Raw genomic sequence first — 22757 nt, 5'->3', positions numbered from 1 at the left:
TCCAATGACTCATTTCGAATTAGGTACCTAATAGGAGAAAGTCTTTATAAGGATGTTGACTTAATGTAATTCCTTGACCAATCCTGGGTATTCAATGTGGAGTTGATATTAGTTATGTCCAGATTTTACTGCAATGCGCAAGAGTAATGTATTTGATGTGAATCTCCTTTGTGCTGTCACTGCATTCAACACGAGCGTTATTGCTTCCTTTGCGCTTTGAAGAGTACACGTTTGTTCGTACACAAATTACAAAACATGTCATCGAAGTCACAATACTGCGTGCGACTTTCTACTATTTTCTATATTGTTTCTATCACAGAGTATAATTTGCAGGCAATGAAATACATTTATCCGACATTTGCTTTCATACCTACAATGACTGCCACTAACAAAAGCAGTAGGTACTACATATTTGAAAATGAAATTGGCCTCGAGAGAGAGAGCAGGAATATGTTGCCTTTCCCCTGAAAGGCAGCATATAAAAAGGCAGACTTTATTTAATTTAATATCCCTATATTAAATTAAATAAAGTCTGCCTTTTTAAAATGATCCTCTCATGAATCGCACATTTAGAATAATATATATGGGGAAATATGAAACTCATTTAAAATTATGTATGTAGTGTTAGGATTAAACTATTGAAATTGTAATATTCCTATTTGTACAGCTACCTAATAACAAAGACCAAAGTTTGATACGCAATATAGAGGGTCGATTTTCATCAGCACTGGGATTCTAACTTTAGTTCATATGATTCTACATAGGTAGATTAGAGAAATTCATCATAATGTAACATTCAGAAATCATATACTAAAATAATATGAAAATGTTAACAAATATATACCTCTAATTCCTTACAAGCTTTTAACTATTGAAGAAAAAATATACAACGATAATATAAAAGTTTTCATATATTTTCCGGTGCCATAACTCATCATTATAGCATCAAATATCGAGAAGTTATTGGGCTCACATTGATCTAGATTTTCGAATATCAATCCGTTCCAAGAATAGTTCAGGCAAGCAGTTCTGTGTTTGAGAACCGATCATTATGTTATTCGAAGATTACTATTAGTTTAAACTGGATACCGCAGGTACTAAATGATTTAATGATGTCAGAGAGTCATTCGCAAATTTCATTCATACGGCACGCCCACGCGCAATCTTGTGTAGTTGCTTGGATTAAAGCATAATGAGGAAAGAACGTAGCCGAAACATGAAACGGTCATGTCGGTAATTACCGTTTCGTAGCAAACCCCATGGTTTAAATGGAACATTTTGTAGGTAGTTCCAGAAGAGAAAGATTCAGTTTACAGAAAATTTAACTTCTAAGTAATGTTTGTAGTCGTTTCGGTTCTATTCTAGGTATCTGTATACAGTAAGAGAATTTAAATCTTCGAGATTTCTACAAATAGGAGAAAAATTCTGTTAAAATACAAAAACAAATTATGATACAGTTTAAATGTTTGAGTTATCAAACAATATTTATGAAAACAAATTGAATTCGTTATTCGAAGAGGGGGGTCTTCCATTTGCTCAAAGTAATTGATTACAATATCAACACTGGAACATAACGTTTGTAAAACATACAATAATTTATGAATGAAATCGTTACAATGTTGCAACCGTGGAGTACGTTTAATAACATAAAAGATAATAATAGAATAATGAAGAGAAGGTCGACATCGACGTATTTAATCTGGCTTCAATTATTGTGACGACCACTCCCGACCTAAGTTATATTACGTGGAGGACATAGTTTTTACTTCCCGTGTTTTTTATATAGGTATATCTATGGTTGAATTAGCTCGTAATCCTAATTTAATGTGACATCAGTAGTTGTATTATATACTTCAAATAGACTTCCAAATCATGTCGTTAGTTATAATTGTACCTACTACTATTAATAGTAGGTGAAGGGACTTGATGACATGATCATGAACTATTAATTGACCGAACGAATGAAAAAGGTATGGTACTAGATCTCAGTGATTTATCATTTTTCGATCAATCCTATAACTTATAAATTAGGGCTGCGAAGTGGTCATTGAACTGGTGTCAGGAACGGAAGTCGCAGTGGCCAGCAGCCCGCACGGCCTCGAGCGGTGCTCACTGGTGTTATCCAGTAATAGATAAACCAATTCATATCACTTTCGCAATACATGGATGTGTATAGGGATATAATAAATACATTAAAATATAATTTTACCATTTAATGGTCATGCCGAGCGATTTTACCGAAGTAGATAGTAGATAGCGCAAAAAGCGCGTGATTTATACGTTTCACAATTTTATCGGCCTCAATATTTATTCGTTATGTTTAACGAGGATTTTCTTATTTAGTGGTCACGCAATGTGAGAACTGAGAAGATTCTTCTTTCATAATGGGTTCAAAATACCCTCAATTACAATAACATTTATTATCCGGTTAAGCATATCCCGTACAATAAATACCTTTGCTACCGACCGGAGTTTATAATTGAATTATGTCGAGCACGGCAATTCTCGCGTGCACTTAGCTCTTGCTGAATCACTGTTAAATTTTCGTTACGTAAAATTCCCCCGACATCACTTAGGCAAATCCCGGTCATGTGCCAAATTCATGTGTTCTCAATAATATTATATTCTAAAATATAACTATCGAATCGTTTTACTACTATAAAGATCCTATCTACTAAACAACGTATTATGGATGACTTGGCTCAGAATTTAGTTTGATATTTTTATTGCATTAATGTGAAATACAAATCTTAAAATGAACCACCTTTAACGTTGAGCAAGATCTTAGCAGGATTTCTTGGCAACGTTATAATTATGCCCTGGTTTGGAAAAAAATATAACAAATTCTGTAGATATTGCACGTGACTTGGCATTGCATTCTCAGCTCAGTCTTACAGTGCTTTAATCAATTGCCAAGAAGAGCATTCAACTTTACCCCAGTTGAAAACGCATTTTGCGACTGCGCTCTATTGCTTAGTCAAAGTCTGCAGTATAACTAAAGCACTACAGGGTATGCATTATGTATCATTTATGCTTTGTTCTATCCGGATCATTAATTACTGACGTATTGAGGTTTCGTTCAGGAGACTTATCACCGATGTAGCTAATCAGCTTGCAATACTTCATTGTATACTTGTAATATATATGGCACTCAACCGCAAGTATCAAATGACACCGGAGTGTTCGTTTCGAGGCTTTATATTAGTTGTAACTGTATTCAGCTCAAACATTTTATTGTATGTGACGCTATTTAAATGTTCATTGTAATACATATGAACACAATAATGAATTAAAAAGTACAATGCATGCAAATGTATGAGAATAGGTACAATACATACATACCTACATTTTGAGACAATAACACATATCTCATGTTTATGCCAATTGCCACGATAAAATTTTATTGTTATTTTATCTGCAGTCATTAATTGTAAAACTAAATGCAAGTAATTACTGAAAGTAGCGTTAAAATAAAACATTATATTCGGCAGTGACCTGATTACACATTAAAAGTAGCGATAAAGTTATGGTATGAAGAATGTTTGTTCGTCGGCTAATATGAGTAACAAATCAATGAATTTATACGAAAAAAATAATAATTTTAAGACGGCTCTGTAGATGTAACTTCTCATAAATATTATTCAAAAAATTGATTTGATGCGATACACAAATTTCATCCTAGAGACGTGTGCAATTTTTATATACCTAATTTCTTTGAACTATAAATCTTATTTGCTGTTACATACTAATAAACTTCCTCATCTTCGCTTTCGTCGGTACATGAAATGCGAGTGAATCAACAAAATCGGCGTAGCAACGGCCGTGACGTGCACTGTTTATATACTCTAGCTTTCAACTTATAATATTATTTCATTGACCGAAATGCTTTCCCGATAGATACACGTGTAAGCGTATATACCTATATCTATATACTGAGCAGACATGGTAATTTCTGTGAAGAATTTACGACTGCACTACTAAAAGTATCTTCAAAGAGCGTAGCACGTGTTGCGCTGTTTTTGTATTAAAAATGTTTCGATTAATGTATAGGTTAAGTACAGTCGTCCAATAGTATGGTAGATATGTTGATATGTATCCTTTTTTTTAAATCCATACTTAATATTATAAATGCGAAAGTAACTCTGTCTGTCTGTCTGTTACTCAATCACGCCTAAACTACTGAACCAATTTGCATAAAATTTGGTATGGAGATATTTTGATACCCGAGAAAGGACATAGGTTACTTTTTATTGCGAAATATGTACCACGGGCGAAGCCGGGGCGGACCGCTAGTCTACACTAATAATATTATAAAGAGAGAAACTTTGTTTGTTTGTTTGTTTGATTGTAATTAATAGGCTCATAAACTACTGGTCCGATTTTGATGAAATTTGGCACAGACAATCTTTAGACCCTTAGAAAGAACATAGGCTACTTTTTATTGCGAAATATGTACCACGGGCGAAGCCGGGGCGGACCGCTAGTATTAAATAATTACCTAAGCACAAGAATTCACACGTTTCTATAGTAAGCAAACTTTTCAACTAACATTACCTAACCTATATTCTACACCTTATGAAACAATACTATCATAAAATAAGAAATTTACGCTGCTGTATAGATAAATCAAATTTATCAGTATCTATCGCCATACATGATGTCTATTGTATATTGAATCATCACATTATTACATTTTCTCTCCCGCACACGCACTCGGCGCACGATCTTGAAATAATCCAATATTGATATACAAACTCAGACTGACGTAGCGGATTCTGCGGTGCTACCTTGGTGCTACACTCGTAACCTCTTTGAAGCGGTTCGGAGTGGCGTAGGCCTGACTGAGATTGAGACGAACCTAATCTGTATGCAGTATATGCAATCTCACATCAGTATAATACTTATATGTTTATAACGAATCATTACAAAATAAAAGCTTCGAACTAAACACAATATTCCTACTACAAGAAAATTTTGTATGATTTACCGTAATCTCAGTAATCCTCTTATGTTTATAGAACACGTTGCGAATGTTAAATATTACGTTGGAGCTTAGTACATGTTTATAGTAAGCAATGTGGTATGAAATTTACATACTTTAAATAATGCTGAATTTTCGATACAGATTTAGGAATTTTATGGCCACGTTTTGGCATCAAGTCTAGTCGGTTGCTTACGTCACTACTCGCCATTTACCTTCTATTTCGACATAGTATTCAGTTATTTTTGAAACAAGTGTTATGGTGTAGGGTTATGGTTTAGGTTAGGTTTGCTTTTGGGAATTTACACATTACGTACACAGTTGACAGATATATACTACGTACATACAGTTAGGAAACTAAGCCCCCCCCATGAAATTATGACGTATAGCTATAGGGCTGTTACTTTTTGATATTTAACCGACTTGAAAAATAAAGGAGAAGGTTATCAATTCAGCCTGTATATTTCTGTTTGCTTTTTTTCACAGTTGATTTTGTGGTAATTTGGAGATTAAAACCCGTTAAAATACAAAAATGGTGTAGCCTAAATATGAATTTACAAGAAGAAACAATCCGAATTAATACAGCTTGTAAAAGTAAATACGTTTTTATCAGTGCTATATTTCGAAATCTAGTTTTGTTATGGACGCCGAAGGCTATTTAATGTACCTAAATTATTTATAATGCTTGATATTTGTACTATACATATATTCAATAATTATTTTAAACCAGAATTTACAATACTTGTATGTAGGTATACCTACTAAATTATTTTTAAAACGATAAATTAAATTAAATTAAAAAACACAAAATATGCAAAAATAAATTAAAATTATTATTATACATTACGAGCATAGAACCTCTACCTTTTTGTTTTAGGAAGAAAAAGAAAATAGTTTGACAGGCTTAGTGCTTGACAAAGTGGAGACGCCACGTATCGATAAAAATACAATAATTATAATATCTATCTTTTTCTTCCCTAATATTTACGTAATTATGCACATAAATTTAAACAAGATTTTTTTAAGGTTTCCTTTTTTATATTTTCGTGCTCTTCTAGATTGCGTAAAAAATAGATGCGATCTTTAAACAGACTGGACTCCTAATAGGTACTATTTGTAGCTATCATTTTGATAGAAAATATGTCAACATAATATAAAACTCATACTGCCATATCTATAGAAATTAAAAAATAGTCTCTTTTTAACTTGTAGTCAGATATGGTATTTACAAATATATTTATTGAAAGGGCTACAAACTGAAACAATCGATATTTATTTAATGTGAAATGACATCACTTTAAACTTTTTTCCATACTATATTCAAAATCTGTGGATGTGTCACCCGCTACTATCGATCCCCCTCAATACCCTTGTAAACACGCTTGATGGGGGGGGAGCCATTTCGAACATTTTGTATGAAGTTTCCTTACTGTATGTATCTGTATATTGTGTTACGTATTTGAATATTCATTATAAAAAGTTCGTTCGCTAACCTTCTAACCTACTGCTTATAAGGGATCAAAAGGCTCTTATGTATTCTATGAGTAATGAGTTTATATGTTAAGAAATAAAATACGACGATGACAGCTTATGTCTTTGTGTAAATATGTGTATCTCCAGCTCTTTCACTGGTAACTAAATACGATGATCCACTGTAAATAAGCTACTACTTACACAACAGCCTTCCTGATAGGGCGTGGTTGCCGATGCCAGCTTATTATCTCTCTTGGTTTTATCTATAAGGAATGCAAAAGCATCTTCACGTAATAGTGCGTGTTTGTGATTATTTAGATGGTCTCTGCATATATGTGTTAATTTTTCGCATTACTGTAGCATGTATTCGTGTTTTGAAAGAAACAAATGCAACAAAAATCTTCTGCGCATGAATTTTTTGTGTGAGAGAAACGAAAATCACTATTTTCTCATTTTCATTTTGATAAATAATTTTAACATCCTCAAATTGTGAAAAGCATTATTTTTTATGTCTCAGCGGTCGGCGTTGACCCCCGAGTAAAAAATGAGAACTTTACAATTCAAAGGAACACAAATTATGCGAATATTTAAGTAGCTTTATTCGTACTACAAGTTTTTTATCAATTGTTGCTTGATGTAAAAAGTTATTCAAACTTCAGTTATACATATAATGCAAATGGGCGTTTGAATAAATCGCATTGACCTACTACCTGTTTTACCGTTCACAAAATAAGCAGAATATTCATAATATTTTAAGTTTGTACCCTTTGCTAAATTGGGGTACCAATCTCAAATGCTACAGTGTTCTTGCCCATTACTTTATCGACGATAGCTTGCTCATTATTCGTTCTCGGCACTTTGTAATAAATGTGAGACACTTGAGAATAAGCTGACCGCTGATTTATAGCTCCATCTTTCTTATAAAGTGGCTTATGAAAGTTTATTTTTGGACTGCTAGCTAGTCGGTCAATCTTTCTCTGACCTAAAATTTGGGAAGAACTTGGACTTTTTTTGGTTTTAAAGCGAAATAATACAATTTCAGTGTAAGTCTATTAGTAGTATAAGTATATTTATCAGTATCATAATATATATCATATGTATCAGTGTAAGTATATTTATAAATTTATGTATTTAGTTATTTTTATTCTAAATATACCTATTTAATTTATCCCACATGCCCATATTTTTCCAAGTATCAAGTAGGTACAAAAAAAAATCCAGCCTATTGTTATATCATAAAAACATTTCATATTCAGTAAAGTCAACATATCATTATCTTCGGTGACATGTAAGAAATAACAAGTAGGTAATAGCTCTTAAAATAATATAAAATTGAACGTCGGTGGGGCAGCTAGTCAGTAGACACGTTGGATATTCGTCGGCGCGGCGCAGGCGGGGGGAGCGGCGCGCGCCGGCTCCGCTATTGATCGCGGAATGACGCCCGGGGTGACCCAAATAGAGCCTTCGCCTCCTGCCCCAAACCACGGCCCCTCCCATCCCCACGCCCGCAAACCGACGACGAATTTTCATATCAGCCGGTCTCCGTGCCGGAGGAATGGCCCTACTCCGAATGTTACTAATGCTTACATAATGCATAGGCGCCTAGGAATTATTGTACTTTGATGAGCCCCTGTCTACTTTAACATGTACCATAATTTTCTACTGTTTTATTCAGAACCCGACTAGCCCTTCTGATTTGCATACTTAAATGCAATACCTATGTATAGCGATTAGCTATTTACTTAAATCGAGTAATGTGTAGGTAATATCTTTCAATGGAAATTAACGCTATAAATGAGAATATTTCACAAAAATAGGTCATTTTTGAAATATTTAAATTATTACACTTTTGACTTTTGAGAGCGTAATTAATTTTAAAAGTGTAACTTAAATGTTTCATACAAAGTGCTACAAACATTTTGAACAACGTTTTAATTAAAAATTATAATATGCATATTGCATGCTTTGCTATGCTAAACTCAAGTGCTTGCAAATTAAGTCGATAAAAGTTAAGCGACGCATAGAAGACGTAACTGACCTACGGCTTGGAAAATCCCGGGTCGTGCGGTGCATGCGTAGTTTATAGCACTCGGGAAATATAGCTCCGTTATTGATTCGGTCCACTTGCATAGATATATGGAAATTAATTTTACATTTATTCAATTCCAATCCATTATTCAACTCCTTTACTACGTTTAAACGTAGAGTCCGTTTGAGCCCTTTTAAATTTTTGATGGAATTTCGATCACCAGAAGTATAGACTTATCTTGCCCTATGATCGTTCATTAACGATTAAAGCTCCAGGGCAGTCGGTTAAAAACAACCTTAAGCTGTATTACGTGACCGAGTGGACGACTAACGGCCTGAAATTCATGTCCTATATTTGCTGTCGAGTAATTACGAGAAGCCAGGCGACATCAAGTACCGGAAATTAATATCAGACAGGTGTCGCACCTGGTATTGCAGAAACTTACGATTTATGTACACTAATTAGGTACACTTATTTTATGACAATGTATGATATAGGTCGAAAGATACATTTTCTTGATAGAACATATTATCGTTTCTAATAAAAGATTTTACAAAAAATTTGAAAATACCTAATCATGGTCACTATGGTATTTTTTATAAGTTTTATAAGATTTTTCCTTTATAATTCTATTGCATGCAGATGAAGGATATAATTCAATTGAAATATATTTTCATAGGTATGATTTATTACTCAGTGAAATTTCTGAAATGAATTCTTTCTTGCAAAAAGAAAAGAATGTTATGCAAAATATACCCCTCTAACAATGAGGGACCGTGTCCCCTTTTCTGTTTTACTGTATTCTTTTATATCCTTCCATCTCCGAGATGAAAGCTAAGAATAGGATTGGATAAATTTGTATGTATAAATCTACGTAAAAGAATTTTGCTAACATTTTAAAAACAAGAAAATTAAAATGATTATGTACTGCGTTTGCGATTGTTATACCTATAGTTATATTACGGATGCCTTTATCCTCAGATACCTCAGGAATTCCTATGAAACAATATAACCAAATCGCTTTATGTTTTCAGTTTATTACATTATCATAATATAAGTGTAATAAAAATACCGCGTAAAACATTCACTCGCCGTAAAAACGCTCTAAAAATATTTTACTCTGTATAGGCGAAATGTATTTTTAATGACGTTTAAATTTAAGCTTTTTAACTTATCTTTTATTGCCATTGAATACCTAAATGATTATTAAACATTCAAGACAAAGAAAGAAATATTATTAAGTAGGTAGGTACGTAATACAATAGGAAAAATTCCGGATAGATTTAGATCTATGTAGTTATAAAATACATACTACATAATACGAAGATACGTAAGGGTAGGACATGTAGGGCACACAACGTAACTTGTACTTTACATTACTGTCGGTAATTGATAGCCATTTGATTGATGAAATGACATTCTAAATAGGGAGTTGGTGAGATTTGACAGTTTGATAAGGGGTGATAGGCAAAGGAAATGGATTCGAACGGTGGCGGTTGTCATCGGCCGGTTGTGGAAGGTTACGAGCGGGGTGGGCGGTGCGGCAACAGAGGGCGCCGCGCAGAGAGCTGCGCGCGTCGCTGGCAGTGGCGGCGCTGGCGTCGTGACGCAGTGTGACGTCAGTGCGCCGTCGGCTCAATAAGCACTGCTCCCATCGCCAGTCGCCGCCCGAAGCAGGCCGCCGAAAGCCGTGCCTTCGCCTTCCGTTTGCACTCCTCTCATACCGGGTTTTAGTTTCGTATCACGATGACATAGCCCCAGTGCCGTGCGACGAATCAACGTGAAAGCGCACACATTTTTAAGTTTTTCCGTTGGAACGAGGGAACCGTAAAGGTCTTCGTTTTTGCAGAACTAGGGACATCCTACTCCGCTCCATCGAAGAACACAAGCGTTACGAGGAGGCGGCTTGCTCTTTTTTAACCGCCTTTTCCAATAAAGACTAGCGAAAATGGGCGAGGTGAGTGCAACTATGCTTGCAGGAATGGTTTGCCTATAGTAGTTTAAATTCTTTTGTCTCTACACTTGCATACGAACGCATAGCATTAATAGCGAGTTTTAAGCTTTACATTTTGTCATATAATCTGCTACGTGAATATTCCTGCATTTACAAATCATCAGTTTCGTTTTATTCTAAAGCTCTTTAGCATTTTTATTCTAGTCTTAGCTTGAGCACGCATTCATACTAGGAGTTTGAATAAAGCAATTCAATTGTTTTAAAGGGCACATCATACCGAATCAGCCTCGTATATTCTAAATCTTTTGGTTTTGATAGCGATAAATTTATAATTGTTAGAGAAAATATTATATGGAGCAAAAGGTTGAAGACGGCGCCGGCCGGGTTGCGTAACGGCTCGTATTGATCTGTGCGGCAGGAGAAACTTTGCTTTGTGGTTATCTCATATGCCGCTTTACTAGTTATAATCATTTATATTACTACATTCAAAATTTCTGGTAGAGAATAGTTGTAGTTATCATTGATCACATTTTGAAAAATCATTAATAATTTATGAGATCGGGATGAAATGGACAACACCCTTCACCTTTCACCCTTCAGGAAGCGATTCGGAGATAATTTCAATTTCAATTCAAAACCTTTTTTGTCACAAAATAATTAGAAATTTCAAAAAGTTATTAGAATAGCATCAATGGGTGCCCTAGAACATACAATATTTCTATCTAAAATTATCGTCTATTAGAATAAATTCTTCCAAGGTGTTCTGAAGGATGTGACTAAACAGGTAGTCGCGGGAGGCGACCGCGGTTAGAGCCCGAGAATTGTAAGTGTAAGAGCACCGAAGGTTTATTAGGAAATTGCCTTGTCATTATGTCATTTAAATCGCATAGAGTGCCGTCGCTCTATTGGAGTATTTCCTTTATCCTTTATGACGATAGCACGCACACATCAATTAGGTTGCTAGACCAAGTCCTTGGGCCTTTATTATCCGAAAAAATCATTATCTGATCCTTCTCTCTCCAACGGCTGGACTTACGTAACCGCAATGGTACAGGATAATTGAACTGCCTCTCATATTATATTGAAAATTTTACTGGACATTGAATAAACCGAAGTACGTAGGGGAACTTGGAAAACGATGATATAGGAATCATTCAAATCAATAATAAAAATTGCTTCCATCATATTTCTGATAATTAAGATTAGGAGGATATAGCATATACTTCCTACCTTTATTCCAAGGGTCTTCTTTTATTTTAACACGCATGATTCGGTTTTTAGGTATACAGAGAAGGGCGAAGTTGTAAGAGTTCTAAGTAAATCTGGGTCAATTGATCTATTGTTTGTCTTGAGTGCTACACTGTCTTAAGTTTTTTATATTCTATTAATTAATATGCAATTTTATGCTTACATGGGAATTCCTCTTCTTATTCATTATGTTATATATAAAAAGACGGGTTGCACTCCGGGAGTGCCGGCAGAAGTGAAAACTTGATTATTATTATATTATATTAACGTTGAGCATGTTTGATATCCATCCGTCTTACGCTTTTTCGATCAGGTTACGTGTCCTGACGCGAGTTTAAGATTTTATACCCATTACAGAAAAAGTGCTCAACGGCGCTAAAGAAGTTTTCACTTCATTAATTATAATAGACTTTCGTTAATTGTTTGCAGTGATTGATAAAAAAATTATTTGTTCTTGATGCTTTATCATTTTATATTGCATTTTAATTAGAGTTCAAGTACGTCTAAATATCACTTTAGGTGACCTCCTATTATCAGTTACAGTTCAGTACACCCAAATTTTATATTTAACCAAAAATATTTTATTTTGATCAGCATATAATATTTTACTGCAACTGATTAGGTCTTGATAAAAAGGAAATGCATTTAAATTTAAAATATACCAAACACCACTTCCTCCCACTCTTTTGTCCTCTGGGCCAATTAAACTATAGATAAATCGAATAGATTCTCAGACAAAGTGTACCAACAAAAACACGTGAGCGCATTCTAATAGTGTTTTGGCACTGGAAGCATATCATCAGACGTCAAACGCAGCTGGTCGCGACGCGGCATTAGTTAAAAATAATTGTCTCATTCACATGTTTCGATAGCTACTACGATAGTAACCACAAAATTTCGGTGTAAAGCGGATCGTGACCGTGACAGTGAATCTTACATCGATGACTCTTTGTTATTGTTTCAATTTTTTGCGAACTCGATCTGTAATTCGATATAAAATTAAATAAGTACCTAGTATAAGACCTAATTATCTTTATCATACTAAATTCGGTTCTATAGCCGTTTAATACTATTGTCCATTTATCACATAGAAATCCAGACAAGGTCGTATTAAACAGGGTTCTTTTGTTAAGAGATGTCATTATTCCAAAGCTCTAAAATCTAAATGCATTCATCTCCAGTTTAAATTGCAAAGAAATCGGTTTTGTGCCGAGCAGAACCGGATTCAATTTTCCATCGAATATTCCGGTTTAACCTTTACAGAGATTATAGAATGCGGTCGCTAGGGTCCGGGGGTGGCAACCTTGTCTTTTAGCTATTTATGTTGAGGGTCGAAGCGGGGGTTGGACCTAATGCGCACGCGTGCTGGCCCAAGCTTATGTAACGGAGCTCACGCCTTCCTAAAACGTGCTCTGTTTCATTTCTACCACATAAATATTAAATCATTTCGACTTTTAGATTTCCTGACATGAAATTTTGTTTTAATTAATTCTAGACTTGGCTCATAGCATTTTATTTTTTCATACAAGTTTCATACATATGTAGCGGTTAATTTTACGTCCGCTTTGACCGACAAAGTTACTTAATAATGAGTATTTAACGATGTTCAGCTACGAGCATGTGTTTATAACGCGCGCTTGTATTGTTTCACCTGAAATAGTCGCCGTCATGGATATTCATAGCATATTTTAATGAGGGCCGCTACGAAAACGTTTATCAATTATCGATGGTGATGGCTGACTTGTTTACGAGACGAGGACGCATTTAGAAACTGTACCACCAATGTAGATTCGTTACTTTTGCTTGGTGCAGCTAATGGGTTTGAAAACGTTTGCTTTGAAATAGTTCGGCTTATGTACCATTATTGAATTCAATCTTAAATATGGGGTAAAATAAAGTGAATGCTAACTCGTGCATGAATGTAGGTGCGTGATGTGACCGTGGTTACAGAAGCGCTCAGGTTCGCACACGTAACTAGTTCATTTCAATTGAGCGCCATTGAGCCAGTGATCCCTAGCAGGACTACAGAGCACTCGCCAAGGTTACACTTGCGACCACTCCATTGTACCCACACTGGTGGCTAAAATACATGTACATAATATGAAATTGTTATTTTATTTGTATTTCAAATTAGTCTTACAACCATGTTTGCTCGAATTAGCTACACGTTTGAAAATTTGTTTTGCTCAAATTCATTGTTTCTGTTTGTATGCAAAATCTAACTGGTATTTCTGAAATTTGTTACACGTGAATAATAATTTATGTTAAATAATTAATTAAAGTGAGCTATGGCCGGTTATTTTTTGTCACTTGATAACGCATGATTCTATTTTGTATTATTTCATTTGTCTAGAATCATACGATGTCATGTCACTATCATACCACTTAGTACCATTGCATGGCCCTAGGGCCGCCTAGTAGATTGTGTCTAGCCCCTAGTTATGTTTACAGCATGGCCGTACCGACTCGTACCGTGTCGCCACCATCGGCCCCATTAAGGATGATAATAGAACAGCTGATGGACATTACAAGGTTTTTAATTTGCATTACCATGTCATTTCAACGCATCTAAATAACGATCGGCGCGCGCTTCAACTGCATGCAAGCAATCGTCGATCTTTATTTTATAAGCATGTTATTCATCATACCATTGGCGAATGTTATCATTGCATATATTCGGATATAATGAAAAACTCATGTGCCAATTGTTTGCGATAATGGTACCCCACGTCCCTGTATGATATGTGGAATGATAACATTTTGTTTGCTTATTTGTTTTTTATTTAATAAAAATAATCTGCTTAATTTATTTGATATTGATATAGAATTGTCATAAAATTTACATTGTTTTTTATTGTACCCCCCATAGACACGGCGAAAACCCCCTGCGAAGAAACGGAAACCTGGAGACTTAGATGATCTTAAACAAGAATTGGACATCGACTTCCACAAAGTAACGCCCGAAGAGCTCTACCAAAGATTTCAGACGCACCCAGAAAATGTAAGTGGTGTGAAGTATTGAAACTGTATTGGTGGAATTAAATGTGATTTATACTTAATTTATCATTTTCCTTGTCTTTTAGGGCCTTAGTCATGCAAAAGCGAAAGAAAACCTTGAACGAGATGGTCCAAATGCACTCACACCCCCAAAACAGACGCCCGAGTGGGTGAAGTTTTGTAAAAATCTATTCGGTGGCTTCGCGTTATTACTGTGGATTGGTGCTATTCTATGCTTTATTGCCTACGGAATCCAGGTCAGTATACAGTAATAAACAGATTCATGATAAAATCTTAAGATCATAAACCTAATGGTTTTTTTGTTTTGGTACAAATATCATTTGTTATTTTTCCTCTTTTTAATTGTTAAAGGCGAGTACGGTAGAAGAACCTTCAGACGACAATTTGTATCTCGGAATCGTATTGGCGGCTGTCGTTATCGTCACGGGTATCTTCTCATACTATCAGGAAAGCAAGTCATCAAAGATCATGGAATCCTTCAAGAATATGGTGCCTCAGTTTGCGACCGTCATCCGTGAAGGAGAGAAGTTAACGTTGCGTGCTGAAGATCTTGTACTTGGTGACATTGTTGAGGTAAATTTAAAGCTTGGAAGTACCTACGATATAAATGTGTGAAATGATTTATCACATACTAAAAATAATATTTTTATAGGTCAAATTCGGCGACCGGATCCCAGCTGATATTCGTATCATCGAATCGCGCGGCTTCAAAGTTGACAACTCGAGTTTAACTGGTGAATCGGAGCCCCAATCCCGCGGACCTGAATTTACGAACGAAAATCCTTTGGAAACCAAGAACTTGGCCTTCTTCTCTACTAACGCTGTTGAAGGAACTGCTAAGGGAGTTGTCATTTGCTGTGGTGATAATACCGTATGTAAATCTATCACTTGTATGTTATTATAAATGTTTATGTCAAAATATATCTAATTCTTTATAATATTATAGGTCATGGGTCGTATCGCTGGATTGGCGTCTGGTTTGGACACCGGAGAGACACCTATCGCAAAGGAAATCCATCACTTCATCCACTTGATTACTGGTGTTGCCGTATTCCTCGGTGTTACGTTCTTCCTCATTGCATTCATCCTTGGCTACCATTGGCTCGACGCTGTCATCTTCCTTATTGGTAAGGCAAATTGTGACATTCAAAGACCAACTTATATAGCTGTTAAAATCAAAGGCATTTGTAATTTTAACTTTCTTCTCTTCCAGGTATCATCGTAGCTAACGTACCTGAAGGTCTGCTCGCCACTGTAACTGTATGTCTGACTCTCACTGCCAAACGTATGGCTTCCAAGAACTGCCTTGTAAAGAACTTGGAGGCTGTCGAGACTCTAGGATCTACGTCCACTATTTGCTCTGACAAGACTGGCACCTTAACCCAGAATAGAATGACCGTCGCTCACATGTGGTTTGACAACCAGATTATTGAAGCTGACACAACCGAAGATCAGTCTGGAGTTCAGTATGGTATGTAAAATTTGTACATACGCTACATTTTACTTAAAACAGTTCGCAACTATACATATTAAATTACTTTTTTCCCCACAGACCGCACTAGCCCCGGTTTCAAGGCGCTCGCTAAAATCGCAACTCTGTGCAACCGTGCCGAATTCAAAGGTGGTCAGGATGGCGTGCCAATCTTGAAAAAGGAAGTCGCCGGTGATGCCTCAGAAGCTGCTCTGCTCAAATGTATGGAACTCGCGCTCGGAGATGTGTTGTCTATCAGGAAAAGGAACAAGAAAGTGTGCGAAATCCCCTTCAATTCTACCAACAAATATCAAGTGTCTATTCATGAGAGCGATGACCCCAGCGACCCTCGCCACTTGCTTGTAATGAAGGGAGCTCCCGAAAGAATCTTGGAACGTTGCAGCACTATTTTCATTGGTGGCAAGGAAAAGGTACAGTGACTTCATATCAGTTGTTATTAATAAAGATTGATAACTTTTAATATGTTTATTTGTATAATCTGTTTTTTTTGTTCAGGTTTTGGATGAAGAAATGAAGGAAGCGTTCAACAATGCGTACTTGGAACTTGGTGGTCTCGGCGAGCGTGTGCTCGGTTTCTGCGACTTGCAACTGCCGTCCGACAAATACCCAATTGGCTTCAAGTTCAACACCGATGACGTCAACTTCCCTATTGACAACCTTCGCTTTGTCGGCCTCATGAGTATGATTGACCCTCCCCGTGCTGCCGTGCCCGACGCTGTCGCTAAATGCCGGTCCGCTGGTATCAAGGTGAGATATAATAATTGGCATAACTACAGTTACTCGACAATTCAAAGCAATTTATTATTAATACTTCAGCTACCATCACAATTACTAATACATTTTCAATAACGTAAATAGCATTGAAAAATTAACTATTTTCAAATAATTATATTTTGAACAGGTTATCATGGTAACTGGTGACCACCCCATCACTGCCAAGGCTATCGCCAAGTCCGTGGGCATCATCTCTGAAGGCAACGAAACGGTAGAGGACATTGCTGCCCGCCTCAACATTCCGGTATCTGAAGTGAACCCGAGGGAGGCTAAAGCTGCTGTGGTCCATGGAACTGAACTTAGGGATCTTAACTCTGACCAACTGGATGAAATTCTTAAGTAGGTTCATTATGAAATTGGGCATATTATGACAACAAATTAAACACTAAATGTGACCCATGATTTATATATCCTGAAATATTACAAGTACTAAAATTCCTTAAAAACACTTGTTCAACCCACTCTATGTCTGCAAGAGCCAAGAACAATTAGTCTTCTAACGAACTTTGAAAGTAATGTCGTACAAATTTCGCACATTATGAATGCCTTATTATTGTTTGCACTAAATATACATTATTTCAACTAGTGTATTATGTACGTCTCATTATTTTTTTGTACTAATAACATTTTTTTCCAATCAGATATCACACGGAGATCGTGTTCGCCCGCACATCGCCCCAACAGAAGCTGATCATCGTGGAGGGTTGCCAGCGTCTCGGCGCCATTGTAGCCGTCACCGGTGATGGTGTCAACGACTCGCCAGCTCTGAAGAAGGCTGATATCGGTGTTGCCATGGGTATCGCTGGATCTGATGTGTCCAAACAGGCAAGTGGAGACTTTAGAAATTATTTACTGCACTTGTACGAAAAATGGCAAATTTCAAAATATTTTTGTCTTACTTTCTGAAATCGACTCAATAATAATTTACAACACTTGTATGAAAAATGGCAAATTTCAAAATATTACTTGTATAATTTCGTCATTTTTAATAATCACCAGGCTGCCGACATGATCTTGCTGGATGATAACTTCGCGTCCATCGTCACCGGTGTGGAGGAAGGTCGTCTGATCTTCGACAATCTCAAGAAGTCCATCGCGTACACTCTGACCTCGAACATTCCAGAAATCTCTCCCTTCCTTGCCTTTATCCTTTGCGACATTCCCCTGCCCCTCGGTACTGTTACCATCCTTTGCATCGATCTCGGAACTGACATGGTAAGTTCGACTCTATGCCCTTACATATTGAATCTATTTTCCAATGTGTGCAAAGCACAAGGCCGTATCTTTAAGCGCAATAACGTTTTCGCCCTATAAGCAAATACAGTAACAATGAGTAAGCAATAAAGATATGGCACTTGTGCTTTACGTAATTGCAGAATTTTAATACAGTCAGAATATTGACTTAAAGCAAATATACTGAAAAATTGAAAAACATGTTCCGCCATTACGTAATTCTTATGTTTTAATCGACAAATTGATAATGAATGAGGAGAGATTGGATATTTTACCTAAATAGAGTATAACATGTGACTGATATTAGGTACCAGCTATTGCGCTCGCGTACGAGGAAGCCGAAGCCGATATAATGAAAAGACCACCTAGGAATCCATTTTGCGACAAACTTGTCAATGAGAGGTCTCTTTAAAATATATTACAGTGTGTTGCCCAATAACATTTAACAACTTTTTCAGCTAATAACGTCGGTGTTGTCTCGATATCGTCCGTGCGTGTATTTTTCTAATTAAAGTCTATGTAACTGTAACAATAATATTTACTGTCTCAATTAAAATTGGCCGTTACAGTTAGATAGACTCCTGTATAAAGGAGTGCAATGAATAGTTTTTAATAAGTTTTGAATGTAAATTCCTAACTAATAAATGCATCCCGCTCCATAAAGAAAGATGGAATATCAATTTGGGGGAATACTACATGTCCAAAATGTTGTGTTATTACAATCGTGTTGACTGACCGGTGTAATTAACAAAATAGTCAATAATATAATGGGAAAGTAAGTTTCAATGTACCCGAATAGTATTAGAGCGAAAGGATCAAAACACACACAAAATTTACAACAGTCATTACCATCATATTCACCATCATCCAGCCACGTCATCGATTTTTGAGATAGGGCTCAACCATCATCGTCATTCATCGTTCATTTAATTTTATGTTCCACCTTTCGGTCAAGATGCAGACGTCATTGTTTTTGTAAAATATGTTTTGTTATATTTTGTTATGTATTAGTCGTAAGATAGTCGAGCGTTGCGAGCACACGTCGCCGGCGCCCGTGCGGGGTAGTGCGGGGCGGAGCGGCGCCGTGCTGGGCCGTGCAGGGCGGAGCGGGGCCGTGCTGTGCGGCGTGTGCCCGCACGCTCGCTGAATGTTGAGTGTTGTGCCACGTGACATGTTGCACCACGCTTGTCGTCCGCGTGCGATGCGTTCGCTCTCATAGCTAGTGTTTGTGTAGGTGCCCGCCATTTCCCTGGCTTACGAGGAGGCCGAATCTGACATTATGAAGCGACAGCCGCGTAATCCTTTCACTGATAAGCTCGTTAACGAGAGGTAAAACATCGCGAGCGAACAACGCTCGCTCAAAATATTATTCTTTCCGCTATTTGCTTGCTATACCACGTGTTAGTCTTCAATATTAAGGTTTGGTTGTTGCCTGCAGTCTGTGGACGGTGTCCCGTAGGTACACGAATAGTATGTGGATATTGAAGGCGACAGACGCACCGCTCCTGTTTTCTGCCTTGCGTTGTCTTTTATATTTTCATGTACTTACTAACCTCCCCCTCTTTTTCTAAGTAGCTTGATGTGGTTATGGAATAACGTGTTTCGTGTGACGTGTAACGTGTATAAAACACATTATTCCATTATTCATGTGGTTTGATATTTTACTAACTTTGATGTGGTATATGTGTTTGTAGAAGGTAAGTTTTCGATGTTTTCCTTCTGTGTTTGCCACCTGACTATCGTGCATGTATTTTACAAACATTTATTACTTCAATCATTTTTATTGATATTTCTATTTTTATCTATTTTTTTCCTCATACCCTCCATGCACACCGAAACACGAAGTATCGCTATCATTCGATATATTTGTATACATATCACCGCATTACTTAATCATGGGTAGGCTTTTATTCCGATAAAAAGTATTTTATTAGAACACACTTAAACATTTTACGACTTATTAGGGCTCACACCTATTTAGTGTAGTATCCTCCTCTTACGGCGTAAACGAGCTAACTTACTGTTTTGATATCTACACGCTATATTTCTATTTATGATATTTATACTAGACAATTGTACAATTTATAGCTATATCGTATTTAGTATATATGAAGATATTGATTAGATATTGGAGCGGCGTTGGTTGGACAAGGTATATACTGTAATGTAGGTAATAGAGCGCGTCTATACGTCGCGTGTATTGTTCGATTGTGCTGATTGCTTGGTGTTTACTAAGGTACCTGCTATATCATTGGCGTACGAGGCGCCCGAGTCCGATATCATGAAGCGGCAGCCGCGAGACCCTTACCGCGACAACCTCGTCAACAGAAGGTTGGCCAGCACCGCCACCATAGCGTGGCCCGTGGCGACGCTTTTAGTTATCATTATGGGTGTTGACGCAATGACTAGCCCACTAGAAACGTATACGACGTGCAATTTTCTATCCGATCCACTTCGATACTCGCAAATTCTAACATAAACAACACGTAATTGTTTACATTTTCTATTTCCATGCAGACGTGGAGAAGTAAATAATTATGTGGATTTTGCAACACTCCGTGTGAACGATCAAAATTCATACGCACCTAAAAATCGATGCATTCCATTATCATTTTTAGGATGGATAGCAAAATTGCACTATGTATGACGAAATTGGTACCAGAAAAAATAAATAAATTTTTACTAGTGTGGCTATTCTTGGTTGAACAGTTCCATTAAAAGAGGATGTGGAAGAGTGATTACGGAGGGCCCTCACAACACGGCAATAAAAATTGACCATACGCCCATAGACTAAATAGATAATACTATATAGACGTCAGACTATCCTTCCTTTCAATACGAACATACTTTTATCTATTTTTACATACCTTTTTAGTATTTCAATTAAACGACTTTTAAGAATGTTTCAAATAAAATAGATCTTTTAGAAATCTAGCCTAGTTCAACTTTAGACTCCTTTTTCTCTACAATTTTCACTCTTCCATATTTCAATATTAGAAAGGGCATAGAGCAAGTGATATGTCAAAAAAAATGCACGTTAGATGACATTTAGATCTATAGAGGATATACGTCTAGGCGTATATTAGAAAACTTAATATGTGTGTGTGTTAATAGAGTAGATACAATAGAATTAGAAATATTATTGATAAAATTTTATTTTAAAAGAATGGCGTAGGAAACATGGAGTGTAACCTTTTAAAATTATTATTTATTTAAATATATTACTTAATATATATGATAGGATATATTATGTATATATTTATTCCTATATAGAGCACAAGGCTTTGCAATCACTGGGCTAAGCGCATAGGCATACACCATACACCAGACTATGCTTACGTCTTACAGCTTCTTACAGATCTCTGCTTACGCTTCTGTCCCTTTTACTAACATAAATTAAGTGTTAGTGCATGTGTGGAGTAACGGTGTAAGTATAAGAATTGTGACAAATATTTGTGTCTCGTAAAAATTACACTACATACTAACTAAATCAATTGGATCACAATGGTATTCATTATACAGTAGTGTGATTTTTATCTTGCAACCCCAATAAAAATTATAATAAAATTGGACAAATTGATTTGCATTCCCTTTTTTAAGAAATTTTTCCCCTGCAACTATTAATGTGTCATTTAAAAGATATTCTTCATTATGACAACATAGATTGCAATAGCATTAGCCATGCCCACAATATGAAATGATGTGCTTATAAGACTCAGATGACTTGCAATAGATATTTAATGCATGTATTGCCAAATAATTTGTGTGAAAACAATCAATCTTAAAGTTTTCACTTGAATTGCATAGATTCACTGGAGTCCAGGAAAGTAATGTATCCAGCATCTAAATAGTCCAAGGTTAAATATTTATTTACTTCTTGTCACTCAAATCCTGGACTTATTTAATTTGCACGTGCTTATACAAAATAGATGTTATGGCAAGGTTTAAAATGTTCTTTAAACACCACTAGGTTGATTTCCATGGCGTACGGCCAAATCGGAATGATCCAAGCGGCGGCTGGATTCTTCGTATACTTTGTGATCATGGCTGAGAACGGATTCCTGCCCTTGAAACTGTTTGGTATCAGGAAGCACTGGGATTCCAAAGCCATCAATGACTTGACTGATTCCTATGGACAAGAATGGGTACGTATCCATATTTTTATGTGTCAATTTCTTCTTAGTTTTGTACTTTGAAAATTTGAGGAATTGTACGTATTTATATTTCTTTATACTTCCAGACCTACCGTGACCGCAAAGCCCTCGAGTTCACCTGCCACACCGCTTTCTTCGTGTCGATTGTAGTCGTGCAATGGGCCGATCTGATCATTTGCAAGACTCGCCGCAACTCCATCGTGCACCAGGGCATGCGCAACTGGGCTCTCAACTTTGGTCTCGTGTTTGAAACCGCCCTCGCCGCGTTCCTGTCATACACCCCCGGTATGGACAAGGGTCTCAGGATGTACCCTCTCAAGTGAGTATTGAAAATGATCTTTGTTGTTAAATTTTTTCAAAAGATGCCAAAGTAGATTTGATGAGTTAGTGAATGAAATGAA

General features: G+C 36.4%; 1 protein-coding gene across 10 annotated transcripts in view; it reads left to right on the top strand.

The window, feature by feature from the left end:
* Positions 1-22757, top strand: part of Atpalpha (sodium/potassium-transporting ATPase subunit alpha) — a 36301-nt gene that overhangs the window by 12233 nt on the left and 1311 nt on the right. The window contains exons 2-17 of one of the 10 annotated variants that reach the window (XM_090112471.1): positions 10333-10440; positions 14137-14217; positions 14555-14686; positions 14769-14939; positions 15055-15276; positions 15356-15574; positions 15650-15830; positions 15917-16174; positions 16256-16605; positions 16691-16942; positions 17097-17308; positions 17611-17794; positions 17969-18184; positions 19437-19531; positions 22173-22347; positions 22443-22675. In XM_090112471.1, coding sequence (XP_089968597.1) covers positions 10432-10440; positions 14137-14217; positions 14555-14686; positions 14769-14939; positions 15055-15276; positions 15356-15574; positions 15650-15830; positions 15917-16174; positions 16256-16605; positions 16691-16942; positions 17097-17308; positions 17611-17794; positions 17969-18184; positions 19437-19531; positions 22173-22347; positions 22443-22675 — 2990 coding nt within the window. In that variant the 5' untranslated portion in view covers positions 10333-10431. Of the gene's footprint in view, positions 1-10134; positions 10441-14136; positions 14218-14554; positions 14687-14768; positions 14940-15054; positions 15277-15355; positions 15575-15649; positions 15831-15916; positions 16175-16255; positions 16606-16690; positions 16943-17096; positions 17309-17610; positions 17795-17968; positions 18185-18509; positions 18605-19436; positions 19532-20438; positions 20534-22172; positions 22348-22442; positions 22676-22757 lie in introns of those variants that run through there. The other 9 variants (XM_090112469.1, XM_090112472.1, XM_090112468.1 and 6 more) reach the window with 9 other exon arrangements.

The sequence above is a fragment of the Colias eurytheme genome, chromosome 18 (assembly GCF_061535395.1).
Source record: "Colias eurytheme isolate Ceu_HAF_F1 chromosome 18, ilColEury1 Martin Lab GWU primary, whole genome shotgun sequence".
Classification (NCBI taxonomy): Eukaryota; Metazoa; Arthropoda; class Insecta; order Lepidoptera; family Pieridae; genus Colias; species Colias eurytheme.
The sequence above is the reverse complement of the archived record's forward strand: the minus strand, read 5'-3'. Positions and strand labels throughout refer to the sequence as shown.